The sequence below is a fragment of the Pogona vitticeps genome, chromosome 1 (assembly GCF_051106095.1).
Source record: "Pogona vitticeps strain Pit_001003342236 chromosome 1, PviZW2.1, whole genome shotgun sequence".
Lineage (NCBI taxonomy): Eukaryota > Metazoa > Chordata > Lepidosauria > Squamata > Agamidae > Pogona > Pogona vitticeps.
The window spans coordinates 122484822-122505795 of NC_135783.1; the positions used below are offsets into that span (position 1 = coordinate 122484822).

Genomic DNA, 20974 nt, shown 5'->3' on the forward strand with positions numbered 1-20974 from the left:
GTTCTTACATGGGCCCTTAAGGGCCATAAAAGTTGGCAAACTTCCAAGTGATAACAAACCAACGTTGTTTTTTAAACAGACAAAATAAAGTGTGTGGGGGGGGGTATTCAAAACTATTTAAAACTTTGCAATATGTGGAAAAAAATTTCCTCTGGATCATTCCCAAGGTATTGTGTCAGCACTGGCTGAGAGGGAATTGAAGAGCAGTTGTTGGGTGGAGGAGCATGTGCACTGAGGAGGTGGAGCACCAACTTAGCTCTGGAATATTCAAAGTTCTAAAAATGGGGGGCAGTCCAAACAAAACCTTATAACTTTGAAACCAGGCTTTGAACCAGCACCAAATTTAGCCAAATAGTTGTAATGTTATTATTTTTAAAGTATAGACATGCTTTACCTCCAACCTTGTGCAAACATTGGTGACTTTTTAAAATCAGATTTAAAACAAATCAAATAAATTGAAAAGACCAGTCTTGCTTATCTTGAAAGAGAAGTGCTGGTCTTAGCCACCTGTTTTTATTTGGAAGGAATCTAGGCCCCAGGGTGAAATATTATTATTCAAAAAAGTCCTTTCAAAGGGTAAAACAGTGACTTTCTTATAAACGGCCTTAACAACTACAAAGTTAGAAACATTGTTGCAGCCTGTGAGCTGGGAAGGGAGATCTGAATATTTGGCGCTGCCAATCAGAAGACAATTAGGAAGAAAACCTTTTAAGTCCTTCCTGGCCAAACAGGCTTTTGTAGCTGGCAAAGGGATTCTGTGTAAAAATATATTTAAAAATGTATTACAAAAGAACAGAGCACAAATATTCAGACAGTCACTCATTTAAGCTGTGAAATTTCTGTTTGTCTGTTTTGCGGCTAGGGATGGTCTTACTTGATGTTAGCAGAGCTCTGGTGCCTATATGCGTTATAGTTTCAACCTTTCCACCAATCCTGTCACTATACAATTGTCTAGTAATTACTAACATTCAAAAGGTGACACCAAAAAGGGGAAATCCCAGAAGCTGAATCCTTACTTCATCAATTAACTACTTCTCACTCAAACACAAAGTAATTGTCAGGGTTGTTTTTCAACATGTATGAATAGCAGTGAGCATGAGGATATCCTGTAGACCTTCTTGGCTCCTGCCAAAGGTGGTGTTAACATTCAGGCTGCCCTTTGCTATAGAAAGCTTGACGTTCTTTTCCTTGCTGGCAATATGGGCACAATATTGTGCAGCAATATGCAGCCATTTCCTGGTGTTGTGAATCATGAATACAAAAACCACAATATCTCACATTTATAAACCAGAGATTTTTCTGAAGAACTGAATTAACACCACCTGAACGCCACACATCTACACGTGCTGAATCTGCAAGAGAAACTGAATCATAGAGCAGTTGTGTTTGGATGGATGGCAGAAAGTAGGTGAAAGAGTTTAAGCAGCAGTTGGCTGACATGAGGACACAGTACAAGAACAGTTGATATTTTAATTAAGCTTAAATCTGAGAAATAACAGCAATAAATTAACCATATAGGAACGTAGAAGACCCGTGCCTTTCTAAAGCAATATAGTTCAAAGGGAAGAGAAATATAAGACTGGGAACAAAATATACAGAGACAGTCTAGTCATTTTGTCATTGAATTTGTTCTCTGAAAACAAAATTCAATTATGCACAAACCTGTGCATAAGAATCAAAATATAATTAAGAGAAAACAGATTTACAGTCTCGAAATATAGTCCACAAAATAAAGCCCCTCAGAAGCTTGTCTGTACACTTGTAGATTAGTACCTAACTTTCCCTTTATGGACTAATTGACAAAGACAACATGGTCCCAGAGAATCAGGATTTAATGTTTGTATCTACAATACTGGTCCTAGAAATTCATCTGCAACAGGATAGCAATGTTTTCTAGGAAGTTTAAACCCCCCAAAAGAAACAAAAGTTAAAAAAAAGAAAAACAGAAGAAATTATTAAGCAATCCTGGCTTTCAGCCCAGGTAGCAAAGAAAGAAAAAGGGCAGCCCTTCTGTAACCACCACATTCTTAAGCTTTTAAAATATCCTCTACCATACTACACATCTAGATACCTCTTACTGTTCTAGCAATGAGGTATATGTAGGTTCCACAGCCATTCATGTACTTATGTGCCCTACACTGTGGTTGCTAACAGAGTTCTTTAAATTGCTGTTGAGACCTTGAAATTCTAACCAATATTTTTTTTAATCTTTGTAAAATGATGAACAGATTTCAGTTACTTGGAAACAGAGTGGATGTTTTAGTATACTGATCTTGAGACATCTTCACATTTCCTCAAGGCTTCGCCTGATTGCCTCTTGAAATTCTGCATCTGCATAGAAACATCAGAATGTCAAGAATGAAATATAGAATCCTTATTCAAGTGTTTGCCTAAAAATGCAAATATCACTATTAGAGATGGAAGAGGTGGAGATAACTCACCCTTTCGCTGCTACTGCAGGCTTCATGTTCCCTTCCAATCGCTCCGGAGCTCACGGTTGGTGAGCCACTCTTTGACCTGGCAGGGAGGCTCATCGTCCCACCTCCTGCCAGGAGTGTTTAGCCGACCATAAGCTCTGGAGCGATAGGGAGTGCAGAGCCCGCAGCAGCAGCGGAAGGGTGAGTAGACAGTCCGGCCCCAGGGAGCTGGATCCTAGTTATCTCCACCTGTGCGCAGGTATTCGTATACAAATACAGTGGTGCCTCGCATAGCGAGGTTAATCCGTTCCGGATTAACCTTCGCTATGCTGAAGCATCGTTGAACGGATCAAAAAAACCCACTGGAACGCATTAAACATCGTTTAATGTGTTCCAAATGGGCCAAATACCGTTCAGTGAAGCTTCGTAATGGCCGGCAGCCATTTTCGCGCCCTCGCCTCGCTTAACGAGGGCGCGAAAACGCTGCGCGTGGCCATTTTGGGCCATTTCCAGGCTTCTGGTGGCCATTTTGGCTGCCGAACAGCTGATGGTCGGGCTTTGTTTTGCGAAGATCAGTAAGCGAAACGCTTACCGGTCTTCGCAAAGCGAATTTAGCCCTATTTTAAAAACGTTAAGCGATCGCATTAGCGATCCGAAAAAACGGATCGCTATGCGATTTCATCGTTATGCAGTGCGCTCGTTAAGCGAGGCACCACTGTACCCCCATGTCTAATCACTGGTGGGCAGATGGGGACATATGTATATTCCATTCTATGAATATCACAATTCCTCAGACGCCAGTGAGATTTTTGTACATTGAGTGCAAGGTGTGAATGAGGATGTTGGGAGCCTGGCTGAATGTGCTTATAGATCCCTGCAACTATGAACTCTGATAAGGTAAAAAGATCTTGCAAATGACCAGATAGATGGTGGGCAGCAGAGCTTATGCCGAAGTCAGGATCACAACCACAAATACAGCCCTATTAATTTGTTCAGTCAGAAGAGTGCACAGGACTAGAATTTAGCCAAAATCTAATTGTTGTTTTCAATCAGAGTAAACCCAATGAACCAATGGGATTTACATAAGAGCAAAGTTATCTTTCAACAAATTTACTCTGCTGGGGACAAGTAGATAGATTTAAACCTTAGTCTGGGTATTCACTCATTTTTAGTCTCCTAATCAGAGCCTTGCTGAAGGTTTCTTTTTTAACTGTCAGGTGAATATCATTGTTATTCGTACCAACCAGAATATATGTCTACCAAACGTGTAAACTGTAGCCCTATTTTCTGAAGCCAGTATGATCCAAAGATAAAAAGTATCTTGGGAGATAATCTAATACATGCTTGATATGTTCCTGCCTGTCCCTTGGTTGTTTCGCCAATCAAAGGGCACAAGCTACGTGTCGTTTCGCTGCCACCACCTGATTACATCAACATTATGTATTATTAATAATAGAGGTCCAGGCAATGTGTCATTTTCAAAAGCACCAAATAGAAGTTGTTTATTGTTACAGGTGACGATGGTACAATTGATGTCATTAATTCTTAACAAAACATCCTTCTTCATACACCCTCAACTACCAACCCTTTCTGTACTCCAAACTCCCAAATTCAAACTCTAATCTCTCAATCTAAACTCTCAATCTCTAAAACTCCAATCTAAACTCCTCCTCCTGAAGAGAATCTTATAACTCGTGACTCTGCCTCTCTAGCACTCTCATTAGTCCATGCAGATAGCACATTAATATTCATTACTTGGGCAGATGCCACATTCCTCCTCCCTTAATAAGTTTGTGACGGGAGGGGAAACTTAACAATTTGCCCTCATAAACAAACAACAATGTATGGAAGAATGCAAATATTAACCTCTTACATTACTTATATTAATAAGGATTACATTACATTACTCTTACATTACTAAGGATACTTACTGTTACTTTTACCATCACTATATATAATTCTGTCTATTAATATCCAAGCAAACCTTGCACTTTAAGCTTATCACATAACTATCACACAAACAGATCAGTTAATATAGAACTCAAATGAAAACAAAGAATTTAGTCATTTGGCCTTTGAGACAAGGCACCAGCAACCACATTTTGAGTCCATTTAACACTGCAGATTTCAAAATCAAAGTCTTGTAAAATCAGCGTCCATCTCATCAATTTGCTGCTGTTGGCTCGAATAGTCCTTAGCCATAGAAGAGGACAGTGGTCAGTGCACAAGACAAATTTTCTCCCCCAAATGTACAATTTCAGCTTTTGCCGTGTCCATACGATAGCTACACACTCTTTTTCTATTGTGGACAAGTGTTTCTCACCCAACTGAAGTTTCTTGCACAAATTTCCTTCTCCTGTTTTCTTGCTCAAATTCCCTTTCCCTTTCAAGTTCTCTGATTTTTTCTCTTTTCAATTCTTGCTCAAATTCCCTTTCCCTTTCTCTTTCTTTAATTTCTAGTTCCCTGAGTTTGTATTCTTGTTTCAACTTCAATTTTTCAAAATCTTGGGAGCTTTGGATATTTTCTCCCTCTGAGGCAATTATTACTGAGCCCACAGTTTCTTTTTCACTTTGAATTTGAGGGCTCCCATTTCCCTCAGCACCCTAGAGCTCAATCTGTGCTTCCATAACAAACTTTGTACTTCGTTTGGGGGGCATAAATAATAGAATTTCTTATTAAACTGGACTGGTTCTTTTCCCTCACAGGAGACAAACAGACCTTTCTTTCAGTGGCTTTCCTTATAATTAGGTTGCACTTTTCCCAGCAGCTCGCCTCGGCTACTCCCAAGCCCACAACCCTTGCCACATATTTTCCTGTCTGGGCGATTCTTGTCTCCAGACACAAGAACAACTTTCTGCTTAGCTTTTATTATCACCTCAGATTAATCCTGATCTAGGCTTCCACTCCATCCACTACTGCTCTTTGCCCTCAGAGCTCCGGATTTTGAGCTAGCAACTTGGCCTTGTAAATCCTGAGGTAAATGGTTTCTCTTGAGTAGGTATCTTCCCTATCTTAGGATTCTCCAGATCTGGGTCCAGAAGCCCTGAAACTAAGTCTTCCACAAGACTCTAACAGGTAACCACTTCTTACCACAGATCCTAACCTGTCCCAGCTAGGAATACCTTCCAACTCAAGCCCATTCAGTTTTTCACTAGACTGTTTCACATCCCAGTGCTGTGCCACCAATTTGTCATGTTCCTGCCTGTCCCTTGGTTATTTCACCAATCAAAGGGCACAAGCTATGTATCGTTTCACTGCCACAAGTTGATTACATCAACATTATGTATTATTAATAATAGAGGTCCAGGCAATGTGTCATTTTCAAAAGAACCAAATAGAAGTTGTTTATTGTTACAGGTGATGATGGTACAATAAATGTCATTAACTCTTAACAAAACATCCTTCTTTATACACCCTCAACTACCAACCCTCTCTCTCCTCCAAACTCCCAAATTCAAACTCTAATCTCTCAATCTAAACTCTAAATCTCTAAAACTCCAATCTAAGCTCCTCCTGCTGCTGCAGAGACTCTTATATCTCATGACTCCACCTCTCCAGCACTCTCATTAGTCCATGCAGATAGTACATTAATATTCATTACTGGGTGGACACCACAATGCTGCTTATTATATCTGCATCATGCCTATTTGTAAAAAAAGAGAAAACTGTTTGTTCAAAGTAAAGAGGAGAGATGTATGTATGCAATCCCCACACAGTGCCAGAGGTTTATAGCCTTATGCAATCCTGGGACATATCCCACCAATTGGCTAATCGCTCTTAGAAGCCACCAACTGTCCAGTCATTCCTAGAGGCCTATGTACAAGCACCTCTGGTTGTACAGGTGTCCTCTGCTTTACATCTCCAATTGAAGGAAATCAATATTATGCATATAAAGTTTTTGCCTCCAGAACACCAGCTGCTTATTTTGTGGGTCATCTCCTTCCTTCTCTGTCATCCATTTATCTTTGCTCCAATGCAATTAGTGCTGAGTACACCAATATATGGGGGGAGGGAAATACAGACTAATCACTGATTGGTATCAAACTGCTGCAGCCATTGATCTTTCAATCAAGATTATACAGTACATTGAAAACTAAGGCATACCTTTTTCTTCCTTTGCATCTTGCAAGGAATGCTGCATTACCGCTTGAGTATCATCTGTTTCACTTTCTGTAAGCAGACAGTAATAAAGAGAGGTTACCTACCTGTAACCATGGTTTTTCTAGTGGTCCTCTGTGAATTCACACAAGTGGGTTGTTCTGCGCCTGCGCGGGACATTTTGGAAGTTTCTAGAGCTTAAAAAACATTTGACAATGATACATCCCCCCATGGAGAGCATGCTCCGCCCTCCAAAGATCCCCTCAGTTCCTTCCATAGTCCGTCCGCTGTCAAGGCAGTATAATAAAAGGCAATTTGACGGACAGAGGGGAGGAAGGGAGAGATGTGTGAATTCACAGAGGACTACTAGAAGAACCATGGTTACAGGTAGGTAACTTCTCTTTCTTCTTCATGGCCTCTGTGAATGCACACAAGTGGGTGACTGACAAGGTCACGTATCGGATAGTGGGACATCACGGTAGCAGAGATGTCAGGATTGCTCTGCCAAAAGCAGCATCATTTTTTGCCCTGACATCAAGGCAATAATGCTTGACAAAGGTCGAAGGGTTGGACCAAGTCGCTGCTTGGCAGATGTTTGGTAGTTCTATCCTACGATGCAAAACAGTGGATGTTGACAATGCTCTGGTGGAATGAGCTTTTAAGTGTTCAGGAGGTGTCGTGCCTGAAAGTTCATAAGCCAATGAGATAGTCTGAATTATCCAGTGAGAGATGGTTTGAGCTGATGCTGGAGTGCCCTTGTGAAGACTTTGGAAACACAGGAAAAGCCTTGGAGACTTCCTAAATGCCTTTGTTCTATAGGTATAAAAGACTACAGACCTTCGGCCATCCAGCATATGGAGCATGTGCTTGATGGAAGTAGAAGGAGAAGAAAATAGAGTTAGTAAAATCAAGGGTTGATTTAAGTGAAAATCAGAGACAATTTTGGGTAGGAATGAAATATCAAAATCTAGGGTGACCCTGTCAGGATGAAACTGCAGGTAAGGTGGATCTGATCAGAGAGCTGTTAGCTCACTGGCACGCTTGGCAGATATTATTGCCACAAGAAATGCCATTTTCAGGGATAATAATTTTAAATTACATGTGGCCATAGGTTCAAAGGGTGGTTTGGTAAGAGAATTTAGGATCAGCTGTAGAGACCACTGGGGCACAGGTTGTTGTGTTGGAGGTCGAATATTTTAGAGTCCTTTGAAAATCTTTTTAAAGTTGGATGTGAAAGAACTTTTGCTGATTGGGAATGTAAAGGTTGATGGGCCACATAAACCTTCAAGGTTGAGTGTGACAGTCCTAAATCGAAGAGGTAAAGAATAAAGGTAAGTATTGTTCTGAGGGAAACTGGTACTGCAATCAAATTCCGAGATTCAGTGAATGAATTGAAAGATTTCCATTTCTTTTGATAGAGCTTTTGTGTAGATGGCTTTTGAGCTCGGTCTAAGACGGTTTGAAATGCGGGAGTATCCTCCAAGCTATCAGATTAAGAGACTGGATGCCGGGATGGAAGATTACTCCATTGCTCTGTGACAGGAGGTTGGGTATCAATGGTAGATGGAATACGTCCGTCAACAGCAATCTCAGGTGGGTGAACCATGGTTGTCTTGGCCAACAAGGAGCTACCAGTATCGCACTGGCTTGCAATTGACAGATTCGAATGATTGATTTCTGAATCAGAGGGACTGGAGGGAACAGGTATAGTAGTTCTCTGGACCAGTCTATCATGAATGCATCGCCTAGTGATTTGGGGTCGGTGCCGGCTTGAGAGCAATACCGCTGACACTTGGTGTTGTGCTCTGATGCAAAAAGATTGAAGGATGGGTGTCCCCATTGATGGCAAATGATTTCGAAGATGTGATTGTCTACTGTCCACTTGTGTGTTCATGTAGGGAGTCAGCTTAAGTAATATGCGATGTAATTGTCCTCTGGTTGTTCTGGGTTTTTCGGGCTCTGAAGATGCCGGCCACAGAGACTGGTGAAAAGTTAGGAAGAACAACCTTCAGAACATGGCCAAAGAGCCCGAAAAATCCAGAACAACCATTAGATCCCGGCCGTGAAAGCCTTCGCGAATAAATTAATTGTCCTCTGTTGAAACTTGGACAGCCACTGGAAAGATGTGGTGGAGAAAACACCATTCCCATAATTCTATGGTGAGATACAGAAGTGAGAGGGAGTGAGTACCTCCTTGTTTGTTCGCATAATATATTGGCGTTGTATTGTCTGTGGCTAACTGTACTGCTCGTCCTTTGATGAGTGGTAAGAAGGCACAAAAAGCTTTTATGACTGCTAACAGTTCTAAGTGATTGGTATGTAGTAACTATTCTTTCTTTGTCCACAGGCCGCGTATTTTGAGTCCTTGACATTGGGCTTCCCATCCCAAAGGGCTGGCATTGGTGGTTAACTGTATAGATAACTGTAGAGGTTTGAAGGGTCTGGCTACTGCTAGATGCAGAAGAAATGTCCACCAGGTGAGTTAGTTTGCAAGTTCTGGTGTTACAGTGAGCCGTTTCGATTGTTGGTCTGTCATGGGTTCGAACAAGGACAGGAACCACGCTTGCAACGATCTCATCTTGAATCCTACATGCTGAATGACAGCTGTGGTAGACGTCATGAGCCTGAGTAAATGTTGGGCTTTGTGTGTTGATACCGATGTCATAGTTTGGAATGGTCAAATGGCATGTCTTAATTTGGTGATTCTTTCTTGAGGTAAGAATGCTCTGGCCTGGAGAGAATCGAAGTAGGTGCCGATGTAACTGGCGGTTTGTGCTGGTTGTAGGTGAGATTTAGTAGTGTTCATCTTGAGTCCCGGGCTGTGTAGGGTTTTGAGGTTTATTTCTGTAGCTCTGACTGCATCTTGGTATGAGGAAGCCATGATCAACCAATCGTCGATATAGGGGGAAATGACTACTCCTTGAAGTCGAAGATAAGCTGCAATCGGTGCATTCATTTTGTGAATGTTCTTGGTGCTGTGGATAATCCGAAGGGGAGGGAGCAAAATTGGTATGATGTCCTGTCGAATCTGAATCGGAGGAATTTTTGATGGAGCGGGTGAATTAATATGTGAAAATAGGCATCTTGTAAGTCAATGACAATGAACGAGTCTCCCTGTGAAAGAAGGGGTATAATAGTGTTGAGAGTTAACATACGGAACTGTCAAGGTCGAATAAACGTGTTAAGGTTCCTGAGATTGAGGATGGGATGGAGTCCTCCATCCTTTTTAGGGACCGTAAAGTATCGGAAATAAAATCCGTCATGAGATGACGGTGAGGGGCCTATGAGTATGGCTTGTTTTTGCAGGAGTGATGATACCACTTCCTGAAGAGCCAATGAATAAGGGGTGGTCCTAATGGTGCCTGGGGGTGGGGTCGTGAAGAATTCAATAAAGTAACTGTTTTGAATGATGGATAATACTCATTTGTCATTGGTAGTTTTTCTCCATGCTGGTAAAAAGGGGTGAAGTCTTGTATGAAATACCGATGGTAGAGGGTTATGGACATTTCTTACCCTTTCTTTGTTGCTTCCAAAAGCACTGCCTTCTGTTCTGTGACTGTTGATTTCGAAAGGGTTGAGCAGCAGATGTCAATCCTGTAGGGTAGGGTCTGTCATAAGGCTGTGGTCGAAATGAATGAAATGGCTGTTGATATGGGTGATATTGTTGTTGGTAATATGGTTGTTTTCAATATTGTGTTCTCTGGTATCGATAAGGTTTTTGTGGTGTGTAGGACCTTGCGGTCTTCTTTATTTTGTGAATGTTTTCCATTAGTTCATGTTTTTGAATTAAAGAGACCGGTGACATCGAATGGTAAATCCTCGATTCTTGTTTCAGTATCGTCTAGGATGTTTGATGAACGGAGCCATGCGTGTCTTCTGAGTGCGATGGATGTAGCCATTGCCTTGGATGATGCATCAGCTGTATGTCGTGCAGCTATTCGCTGTTGTTTTTGCCAATGTTGATGCTTCTATGTAAGTATTGATTACAGTGGTGCCTCACATTACGACATTAATTCGTTCCAGCGAAATTGCTGTAGAACGAAAATGTTGTAATGCGAAATTAAAAAGCCCATAGAAACGCATTAAAACCGGATTAATGCGTTCCTAGGGGCCTGAAACTCACTGTCCAGCGAAGATCCTCCATAGCACGGCCATTTTTGCTGCCTGTGCAGCGAGGAATCCGTCCCAGAAAAGAGCGGGGAGCCTTTTTTACCTGGCGGCCATTTTGAAACTGCCGATCAGCTGGCCGAAAATCATCGCTTTGCGAGAATTGGTTCCCGAAGCAGGGAACTGATAATCACAAAGCGAAATTCCCCCATAGGAAACATTGTTTTGCAGTCGCTTTTGCGATAGCAAAACCTTCACTGTAAAGCGATTTCGTCGTAAAACGGAGCGCTCGTAATGCGAGGCACCACAGTATTTCTGTTCTGTTGATACGCCCCCATGGCTGCTTGGTAATTAGCAACCCTCATTAGTAAAGAAGTAAGTTAATAAAGCCTTCAACCTAAGATATCAATTTTGCTTCCCTCTTTGTTAGTTGGTGCCACAGATTACTTGTTCCAGGCTCTGTATTGAGTTGATTTGACAACAATAGACTTTGGTGTCAGATGTTTCAAAAGAAATGACGTGTCCGGCCCATGAGTTTTATAATGATTTTCTACCCTGCATGGAATTTGAAGTGATTATGGGGATTTGTCCCATGAGTCCTTTATCAGTTCAAACATGGCTGATATAAAACTCAAACTCAATTGAGGGGTTTGTCTTGGTTTAAATCATCAAAGACTAAGTCTTTTTTCTGGGTGAGTGGTTCTTGAATGTCCAATTGTAGTGATTCAGCCATCCTAAGGATTAATTGAGAGTATGAAGTAAAATATTCTGACAGTGAGGGAGGGTGATTCTCTCCAATATCAGATGTAGGGGTAGGAAGGTTAGGAGGTGATTCTCTGGATGCAGTGGAGACGGAATCTTGAGATGATGTACAAGAAGTAGAGGGTGAATGATGTGTTCTGGAAGTTGATGTTATTGGTTCTTGGGATGAATAGAGCAGTATCGGTTGTACTTCGGTGTCGGTGTGCAAAGAAGGACCTACATAGGTTGTGGATACATGTAGAGAAGAATGCTTTGTTTGCTTTGTTTAGTCGGTATCAGTGCTTCTGGTACTGAGGTAGGTCTTTTAAGGACAGATTTTGATTGTGGATGAGTCGGTGCTTGATATGTCTGTGCTGAGTGTTGCCGCCACCTTGAAGGAGATAGTGATCTCAATGCTGAATGCCACGATGGAGAGGCATAGCGAACTCTCCTAGGCTCATCATAATACATAGTGTCAGCACACATTCCCGGGTGATACAGGTCATAGTAATGTTGTCTGTAATAACAGTCAGATCTAGTAAAGTATTGGTGCTGGTCAGGGTAATAGTACCTCTCTTCATGTTGAGGGGCATATTGAGATGGAGAAATATGCTGTTTCTTTTCTTTATGTTTGCATGGAGAGTGTCGGGAGGATTCTAATTATGACGCTTGCACCAGTATTGCCCCCCGGGTAAATGAGGGCTGGAATGGGCCGAAGCCAGGCTGGAATGAATCTCAGCCTGTGATTGGCCTGTGCTAGGCGAAAGGCTAGCTACTGACAGTGCAGCCTGTGCCAAAGTCAAAGTATGTTCAGCCCTGTTGGATGTTGAGACAGGAGCCTCTCTCGATGATTCCTCCAGAATTGGAGATGGAGGCACAGCTTGTGGGGGCTCGGTATGTGTGGATTTTGATCTTTTCTTTGGTTTAGATGTCTTAATTTTGTCCCTTTTCTTTTTAGCAGGTTCCTCAAAATGGGTTCGAGCTTTGGAGATGGATGTCAAGCTCGACTTTGAGGAAAACTTAGAGGTTTCTTTCTGCCTTGGAATTGGCGTCGGACTCGATATCGAGCAAGCTGTTGGGCTCGACATGGAACTAGCTGTTTCAGGATGGGTTGAATCTTTGGACGCTGGAGATGTTAGTGTTTCCATAGTCGGGTGAAGAGATTTCTCCCACAAGTAAGATCTTAAAATGTTATAGTCTTAATTTTATTGCTGGTTTTGTATGTTTTTTGCATTCAGGGCACGATTGGGTCTGGTGTTCTTCTCCAAGGCAAAACAAGCATTTATCGTGCCCGTCCGTTAGTGGTATTTTCTTAGAACAAAGAACGCACCACTTAAACGGTCCCTGAGGGGCCATAAAAATGGGAAAGGGAAAACCGGGATGTGGGGGAAGGGTGCGTGTGTAGAAAAACATGGGAAAATAAAAAAACTTGCAAAAGAAAAAAAAGAGGCTAATCACAAGGAAATGTCAAATGATAATAATTATAATATAATCTAAGATAATCAATTAGGAAATTGGATATTTTCTATATGTACTACTCGCTTTTTCTCGCTCTAGCTGTTCCTGTTGTACCAACGCGGTGGAAAAAAGGAAGTGAGGGGATCTTTGGAGGACACAGCATGTGCTCCACAGGGGGATGTATCATTGTCAAAAATTTTTAAGCTCTAAAATCTTCCAAAACACACAGGTGCAGAACAACCCACTTGTGTGCATTCACAGAGGCCACGAAGAATAATGTTTGAATACAACAATACTGTAGCTCTAATAACCAGCCTTCCTTTTTAGAGTTTTGCTGATCAATTAATAATTGCCTATCATATCCTCTGTGCAAAAGCCAATAACTCTCAAGGAAAGCAAAACACTCATCATGTTCTAGGTTAGGTATTCTCATGAATGCAAACTCAAAACTAGTTAGTCTTGTTCTCTTTAGTTTTGGCAACCTAAAAGTTTCTAGTAAGCAATGTCAGGGTTAATTTGGTTGTTTTCTTAAAGGAGTACAACCATAATACACATCTCTTCTCCCTTCCTTGTTAGTACGCACATACTGCTGAGCCCTTAGAGTAAAAAGCAAGGCTAGGCAGACTCTTGACTTGTGGGATCTGCTTTGTTTTTCACTAAAATCATGAGATTCACCAACAGGAATAAAACAGTGGTTCTAGGAGGTGGACAGGGAAGTAAGAAAGATGTTTTTGACAGGCATATGCTCAGCCCAGGTGGGTTTTTTTTTCCATAACAGAACTGGGGCACGCAGACAAATCATTCTGATCACCAACTAGCTCCTGTTCCTCCACTCCCACCCCAAGAAGTTTTTTTTTTTTAAATTTCAACAGCAAAACAGAGATGGAAAGAAAGATTTTCCATTTTCACTGCTGTCCAGCCACTGGCAATCTACCAGTCACCCAGAGGTCTTCCAGGCAATCCTGATCTCCCTTCTACCTATTTTTGTGTCAAGAATGCTCTCTACTAATTTGGTGCAAAATTATTTGTAAAGAAATTCATAGGAAATATAAATATTTTAAATCTTTTATCAAGTGATGCATGGCTGGTATAAAAAGGTACCTTTGGCTGTATCTGAAATGCTGTTTAATAAGGCACACATCATATCAGCATCAATCTTGTGAGGATCTAGAATGCGGGTTGCCCTTTGAGTCATCTTAAGCTGGCTTTCCAACTCTAGAAAGCTTTTGTCTCCGGAAAGAATTGTGAAGGGAATATGCTTTGGCAGATGTTCATCCAGACGGCCCACCTATGAAACAGAAAGGTGCTAAATAAAACTGGAAACTCAGAGTTGGTATGGAGACATTTGGTACCACATTTCTCAGTAGAAACACTTCACAAATCTTAAGGGTAAATTCCTATGAAGATAATTTAGTCCAATCTTTTATATTGCAATATGCTTAAGAATATACCGGCAAGATTAAGTGTCATGGAGTAACAGGCCGAGACCTTTCTCCTCCAGCAGAAAGTCATCCCCACAGGAGGACAATTCCATCTATCCCTTTTCTCAGTCTCTCTCAACTCAGATCTATGATCTTCTACACAATCAGTTACCAGTTATTATATATTCTGGAAAGAGATGAAATATTATATCTCTGGTGGGCAATGGTTCTATTCTACAAGTTTCAACAAGAACGATGCCTCTCCTCAATAGCAGGAAATATACATGGTTTAAAACTTTCTCACTGTGACATACACACAGAGATACTATAAAGCAGGGGTGTCCAACCTTTCACCTTCCCTGGGCCACATTAGAAGATTAAAATTTGGTTTGGGCCGCATGGGGGGGCAGCCCTAGCCATCCTCCGCAGCCCCGCTCCAAGCGCGCTTATCGGCAGCTGCGATCTCAGACAGCAGAGGCTGCCAGCTTTGACTCCAGTGGCTTTATGGGGCTGGGAGGGGGTCCACCTATTGACGGGGACGGTGCAATGCAGCCATGCAGCCCCCCTGTCCCCTCCCCTCCCACTCCTTCCTTCCCTCTCTCCCCCTCTACTGTTGTGACATGCCCCGGCCGCATTCCGGCCGCAAGTGCCGGCAGTGTAACTTGAAACTTTGGAATTTCTTTAAAAATAAAAAATTGCACTGGGCCGCATTATGAGCCGACCTGGGCCGCATGCGGCCCTCGGGCCGCAGGTTGGACAAGCCTGCTATAAAGCATGAATCACAGCACAATGCCAGGAGGAATCATTATCTTCTGCTTTGCTCCTCTGTGCATCTCATGACCAGTTCACTACTATTTGGGAATATTACGTTAGTTAGCTACAGTGTAAGCACTAGAAGTGCAGTTTTACTTCTTGTTCTCTTTATGTGGCCACTACGGGTGTGATCAGATGGGCATTTAGCCCATTGTTTGAGTCGCTGTAGGGATGGACTGATTTGTTCCTTTTCCGGTGATCATATGACATAATTGCTGGAGCAAACCAGCCTGTCCCCAGAGCGGTCCCACCCAAACTTTCTAGGTCCCTGTCAGGGGCTTCTAATTTTTTGTGCCAGTAAGATAAGTCCTTTTTGGTTCCTTTCCAGCATGTGCTATCATTGGAAATATACCGTATGAGCCTTCCTTTTTGAATTTTCCAGACCATTAAGTGGCTGAAGAGAAGAGCCACTTCAGGATTAAATACTTCCCCTGCTCTGTGGAGGTGCAGATATATACAGTGGTGCCTCGCTTAACGAGCGCACCGTACAACGACGAATCCGCATAGCGATCCCCTTTTCGGGATCGCTAATGCGGAGGCATACCGATCGTTCCAATGGGCAAAACTCGCATAGCGATGATCGGTAAGCGTTTCGCTTACCAATCTTCGCTTTGCGATGCCCGCGGATCAGCTGTTCGGCGGTTCTAAAATGGCCGCCGGACACCCGACATGGCCACGCGCAGCGTTTTTGCGCCCTCCCCTCGCTTACCGAGGGCGCGAAAATGGCTGCCGCTATGGAGGAAACTTCGCTGAACGGTAAGTTTAGGGCCCATTGGAACGCATTAAACGATGTTTAATGCGTTCCAATGAGTTTTTACGTTCCGTTTAGCGATGTTTTCACATAGCGAAGGTTAATCCGGAACAGATTAACCTCGCTATGCGAGGCACCACTGTATATGGTATATATATATATATGGTATTAGGTGTGTGTGTGTGTGTGTGTGTGTGTGTGTGTGTATATATATATATATATATATATATATATATATATATATATATATATATATATATATATATATATATATATATATATATATATATATATATATATATATATATATATATATATATATATATATATATATGGTAGGGCAACAGTTCTTCCCAGAAGTGGGAAGAGACAGGAGGGAACAATGAAAGGCAAAGTTCCCTTTAATATTCCGGAGTGCTGGACAGGTGTACACAACCAGAAGCAAATGGGAGGAGACACTGGCTCAGCTGCACAGCCCTGCAGGTGCATGCAGGTTAGAGGGAACGTTAACAAAGGGTATTTATTTTATTTTCATGGTTTGTCATAAAGGTTAAATCAAGAAGCTGCCCACAGCCAAATGTACTACTGATGAAACACTAATCTCTGTTTTAAAAAGGTCAGAAAACAACTTAGGCTGGAATTTGCATAAGTGGTCAGCCTCATAAGAGGTCATATTTTATTATAAGCAAAATGAAGGCATACCGCCCCCAGAAACACTAAGAAAACTAAAGAAAAACAGAAGCTGGAATCCTGTTACCTACTGATTGGTTTTTACCTATTGATTTTTAGAAGATCATCTATAACCAAAGTTAAATACAGTGGTGCCTCGCTTAACGATTGCCTTGTTTACCGATGAATTCGCATAACGATGTGTTTTTTTAGAAAATAATATGCACCGCATAACGATGTTTCCTATGGGCGATTTTCGCTTAGCGAAGTTTGGGACCATGCTTCGCATAACGAATGCGAATTTAGGTCCCCTGCTTCACTTAACGATGTTTCTTTTTTCAATTAAAAAAGTGTCTTAGAAGGGTCAAAAATGGTTCTAAATGCTTGGATTCGTTAGAGGACCCCCTAAGTCATGTGCAAACCTGATATGGCTTTGATCTGACTTTTCGTCAGATCCCCTTCTCTTTTCGTCAGATCCCCTTCTCTTTTTCCTGATCCCCTTCTCTTTTCTTTCCTAATGTTTTAACTCAATTGTTGAAAGTTTTCTATTATGTAATTCTGTTGTTTTTATAGTGCTATCCCATGTTGTAAGCCGCCTAGAGTGGTCTATCGACTAGATAGGCGGGATATAAATAAAATAAATAAATAAATAAAATAAATAAATTCGTTAATTTATGATGATTTTTTTTTTTGGCCCATAGGAACCAATGGACCTGTCAAAATCTGACAGTTCCATGCTTTCCTATGGGGGAGAAAACAATTCGCCATAAATTAACGAAAAGTCAGATCAAAGCCAAATCAGGTTTGCACATGACTTAGGGGGTCCTCTAACGAACCCAAGCATTTAGAACAGTTGCCGAGTCTTCATTAATTTTTTGTGAATTTTTTCTTCCCCCATAGGAAATAATGGAGCTGTCAGATTTTGACAGCTGTCAAAAGTTGGGGGGAAAAAATTCACCCTAAATTAACGAAAAGTCAGATCTAAGCCAAATTACATTTGCACCCGTTTTAGAAGGTGCAGAAGCTATTCCAAGCATTTAAAACCATTTTTGCCCCTTGTATGACACATTTAAAATTGCAAAAATTGACTTCGCAAAGCCATTGAAATGTATTGAGTCAGCTACAATACATTCTAATGGAGGAAACATTGTTTCGCTTAGCGATGTTTCCTATGGGTTTTTTCGCTTAACGATGGCAATCCGTTCCAATTGGAACGGATTAACCGGTTTCCAATGCATTCCTATGGGAAATGGTGTTTCGCATAGCGATGATTTCACATAGCGATGTTTTTTTTGGAACGAATTAACATCGCTATGCGAGGCACCACTGTACTACACAAATTACTCTCCATTTATTTTTACAACATTGAAGCTCGCAAACTTACATGAACACAGATTGCAAAATCAGCTGCCTCTCTCCTTGTGCCACAACGTGGATGGAGAAAGAAACACCCAATCTTGTTGAGATAATTAAAAATCTTGCAATTCACAGGTGGCTTCCAGTTATTATGCCCACCTAAGCAATGAAAGAAGCCAGCTATTGTAAGAAATTTCATTTAAGCCTTGTTAAAACACAGTTTTAAAAGTTAAAATACAAGTCTGATATACTAGACAGCTAATTCTTCTGTTTACCTTGGAAGCCCCAGATAAAAGTTCCTTGGTTAAGGGTTGCAGGCAACTGATGGAAAAGGTTTCCCCAGTTATCTAAATCCATCATTATAATATGAGTCATAGTGCACAAATAATCAAGGTCAGGTAGATCTCCATCATCTAGGTTTGAGAGGGATTGGGAAAAGAAAGCAGATTAAAAAATATATTTGTATTTTACCTGTGGTAAGAATCATTATTCAAGACAGCTTTCAAAATATGAAATCATATTCTGAATGATATAATTTTAATCAATGTAATTTAAATAATAAAAACATACTCTTTTGATAGAATACCCACCTAAGTTAATCAGTCATCTTAGAAGTGCAGAGCCGGAAGGGACCCTTATGGATCATCAACCCAACCCCTGTCGAGGAGGCCCAGTGGAGAATCAAACGAGCCAGATACCTAAAGCAGAGCCTCCAAGGAATCTTTTTATTATAAATTTCCCCTTTTTTTCAAGTGATACCCATTAACTTTAGATGATTATTTGCCAAGGAGGAGGAAGTCACTATAAGCAGTGAGGCAAGAACACAGACAAAAAGCACAAGCATACTTATTGGCAAATGCATGCTGTGATGAAGCTAGTTTGTCGTGATTTTCAGGACCTAGGAGATTTATCTCTTTTCTGTTAGTTTCTTTTCCCTTCCTTTCACTCCACCCTCCCAAGAGTACAAGGCTAAAGTTTTCCACTGACCCCATCAAACAAAAAAAAATACCATCAGGCTGCAAAACTCAGTTGTCACAAAACAGGCCACATGTGAATATGGGGAAAAATGGCTAACTCACTCTCTTATGGATATGGATTGCAATGAGCAGTGACAAAAGAGCAAATACTGAAAAAAAATCAGCCTAAAAAATTCTCACATCACTGTGTACACACGGACAAATAGTCTGCATTACTTAGGCAGAAGATAAGAAATGCTGTAATTTCATCTAATCGACTTCTTTACCAAAGGTGGTATTGGCAGCCATAATAGTGACATGATTTCTATTCACCTTGGCCAAGAACATCAGAATGGGGCTTACCTTGTTCTTTTTTTATATCTCTTAGTTTCATCTTTTTTCCTGAAGCAGATGTAGTTGTATCGACAGAAATCTTCAGTTTATCAGATTTGCTGTCTGTGCTTCCACAGGCAGAGAACTGGAAGACATCACTTTCTTTCTGAAACCCAAAAGCTAGTTGGGGTTTTAAGAAGCAATGTTCGGCATGAAAGTGCTGATGGGCAACTGCAATATCACTGAAGCTTTTGTTACACGACCCACACCTCACAACATATAATTGTTGGTCTTCTTTTTTGTTTGTGTGGCTGTTGAGATGAGCTGTCATGTCAGAGTAGCTTTGCGCTGTCGAAGAACACAAAGTACAACGAAACCACACATTGCCTTTTTCCAACAGCGCTGCCTGACATCTCTTGTAGTCTGCCTTCCTGTTCTCTTTGCAGATATATTTTTCCCTACAGCCACAATTTAGAAGGTTGCTTTCTTCTACTATTTCAAAATTTTTAACTGATTCCCCCGCTCTTCCAGGCACACACAGGTAATCTATGCTATGCACGCTCCTGAAATGACATAAAAACTCCTCCTCGGCATCAAAAAAGATGTCACCACACAGTCCACAGAAGTATTTAATTTGAACAATACTATCATGCCTATCCGTACAGTGCCGATGCAGGGTTTCAGTCTTCCGAAATGTCAATTTGCACAAGCCGCAGCTGTATCTGTGAAAGTGATGGCTCTCTAATGACATGCAGTGTTGTTTCACACTGTCTTCTGAGTCAAATACCTCCTCACACAGGCGGCACTGCCACTGGCCAGAAGTGCTCTCGGTCAGGTCCACTGGACTTGCAGGTGGAGACAGTTCCATGGGGCTTGGAGAGTTTTCCTCTCGTTCAAGGGATCTGCTGCATTGTACATCAGATGGCAAGGCAAGCTCGTCTCCAGAAAAATCTTTCTCCCAATAGTAAGTGTGACCTTCGTGGAGTTCTGTCACATGGGCCATAACATCCTCCTCTTTCTGAAGGACAACACTGCAGGACTGACACCAAAAGTGGAAGTTGGATAAGTGTGCTCCTCCATGGAACCGGCTCATGTGTAAACGGATTATGCTTGCATTTTCTGCAGATTTGGCACACACGCCACACCTGTAGCAAATTCGGTTTTCCAAAAAAATATGTTTTTCTACCAGCTCTTCAGAAGGAAATGCTAAATGGCACTGACATACCCAGGTTTTGACAGTATAAGTACGGCTCACCTCTTGGCTTCTGCCTTCGAAATCCTTTTTGCGTTTTGAAGTGGTTTCTCCCTGATCACCAAGTAGTACATTCAAATCCAAAGGTCTTTTCAGAGGAGAAGGCTTTAAAAGGTTCACATGCTTCTGCAGATGGGGGACACTTTTGTTCCCTTCATTAATGTGACAGATGGTTAAGATGGATTCTTCCATGGTGGTGAAAATTTTAACCTTAGGTAGAGTTTTGCAAGTGTGCTTACTGATATGGTCATCATTGAGAAACAGGGTGTCACAGCTTTGACAGAAACCTTTGGCTTTGAAAATTTCAGCAACCTGAGAGATGCTCTTCTTCGATACAGACACTGGGCCAGCATTACGACAACGAGTTCTAGAAATGGAGAGGATACAATAGCACCTTCACAGCTGTGTAAGAAAACAGGACATCTACAAAGCTGTCTGGAATCTCAACATTATCCCTGGATGGCAAGGGATTTATTTTGTTATTTTGTGAGGAACGTAACACTTGCCAATCTCAGGCAAGGTTTTGAGAGAAATGAGTAAGTGAACCGCTCCCTCACCATGGTTTATCAGGGTCTCACATTTCCCTCAACTGCAGCAGAAA

The 20974-nt window shown here is 41.5% G+C and overlaps 1 protein-coding gene and 1 long non-coding RNA gene across 5 annotated transcripts in view; one reads left to right on the forward strand and one right to left on the reverse strand.

Annotated features, from left to right (window-relative positions):
- Window positions 1-20974, forward strand: part of LOC110073018 (uncharacterized) — a 33546-nt gene that overhangs the window by 6812 nt on the left and 5760 nt on the right. The window contains exons 2-4 of the long non-coding RNA XR_012087336.2: window positions 7935-8109; window positions 8864-8993; window positions 12326-12539. This is a non-coding gene — a long non-coding RNA (uncharacterized LOC110073018). The remainder of the gene's footprint in view (window positions 1-7934; window positions 8110-8863; window positions 8994-12325; window positions 12540-20974) is intronic.
- ZNF451 (zinc finger protein 451) overlaps window positions 1457-20974 on the reverse strand; it is a 31667-nt gene continuing 12149 nt past the window's right edge. For 2 of the 4 annotated variants that reach the window (XM_020781811.3, XM_073000264.2), the window contains exons 10-15: window positions 19152-20740; window positions 18108-18245; window positions 17861-17991; window positions 13924-14110; window positions 6523-6588; window positions 1457-2331 (exon numbers count right to left, since the gene is read on the reverse strand). In XM_020781811.3, the coding sequence (XP_020637470.3) occupies window positions 2285-2331; window positions 6523-6588; window positions 13924-14110; window positions 17861-17991; window positions 18108-18245; window positions 19152-20740 (2158 nt within the window). In that variant the 3' untranslated portion in view covers window positions 1457-2284. Of the gene's footprint in view, window positions 2332-3889; window positions 4611-5910; window positions 6062-6522; window positions 6589-13923; window positions 14111-17860; window positions 17992-18107; window positions 18246-19151; window positions 20741-20974 lie in introns of those variants that run through there. The other 2 variants (XM_073000254.2, XM_073000261.2) reach the window with 2 other exon arrangements.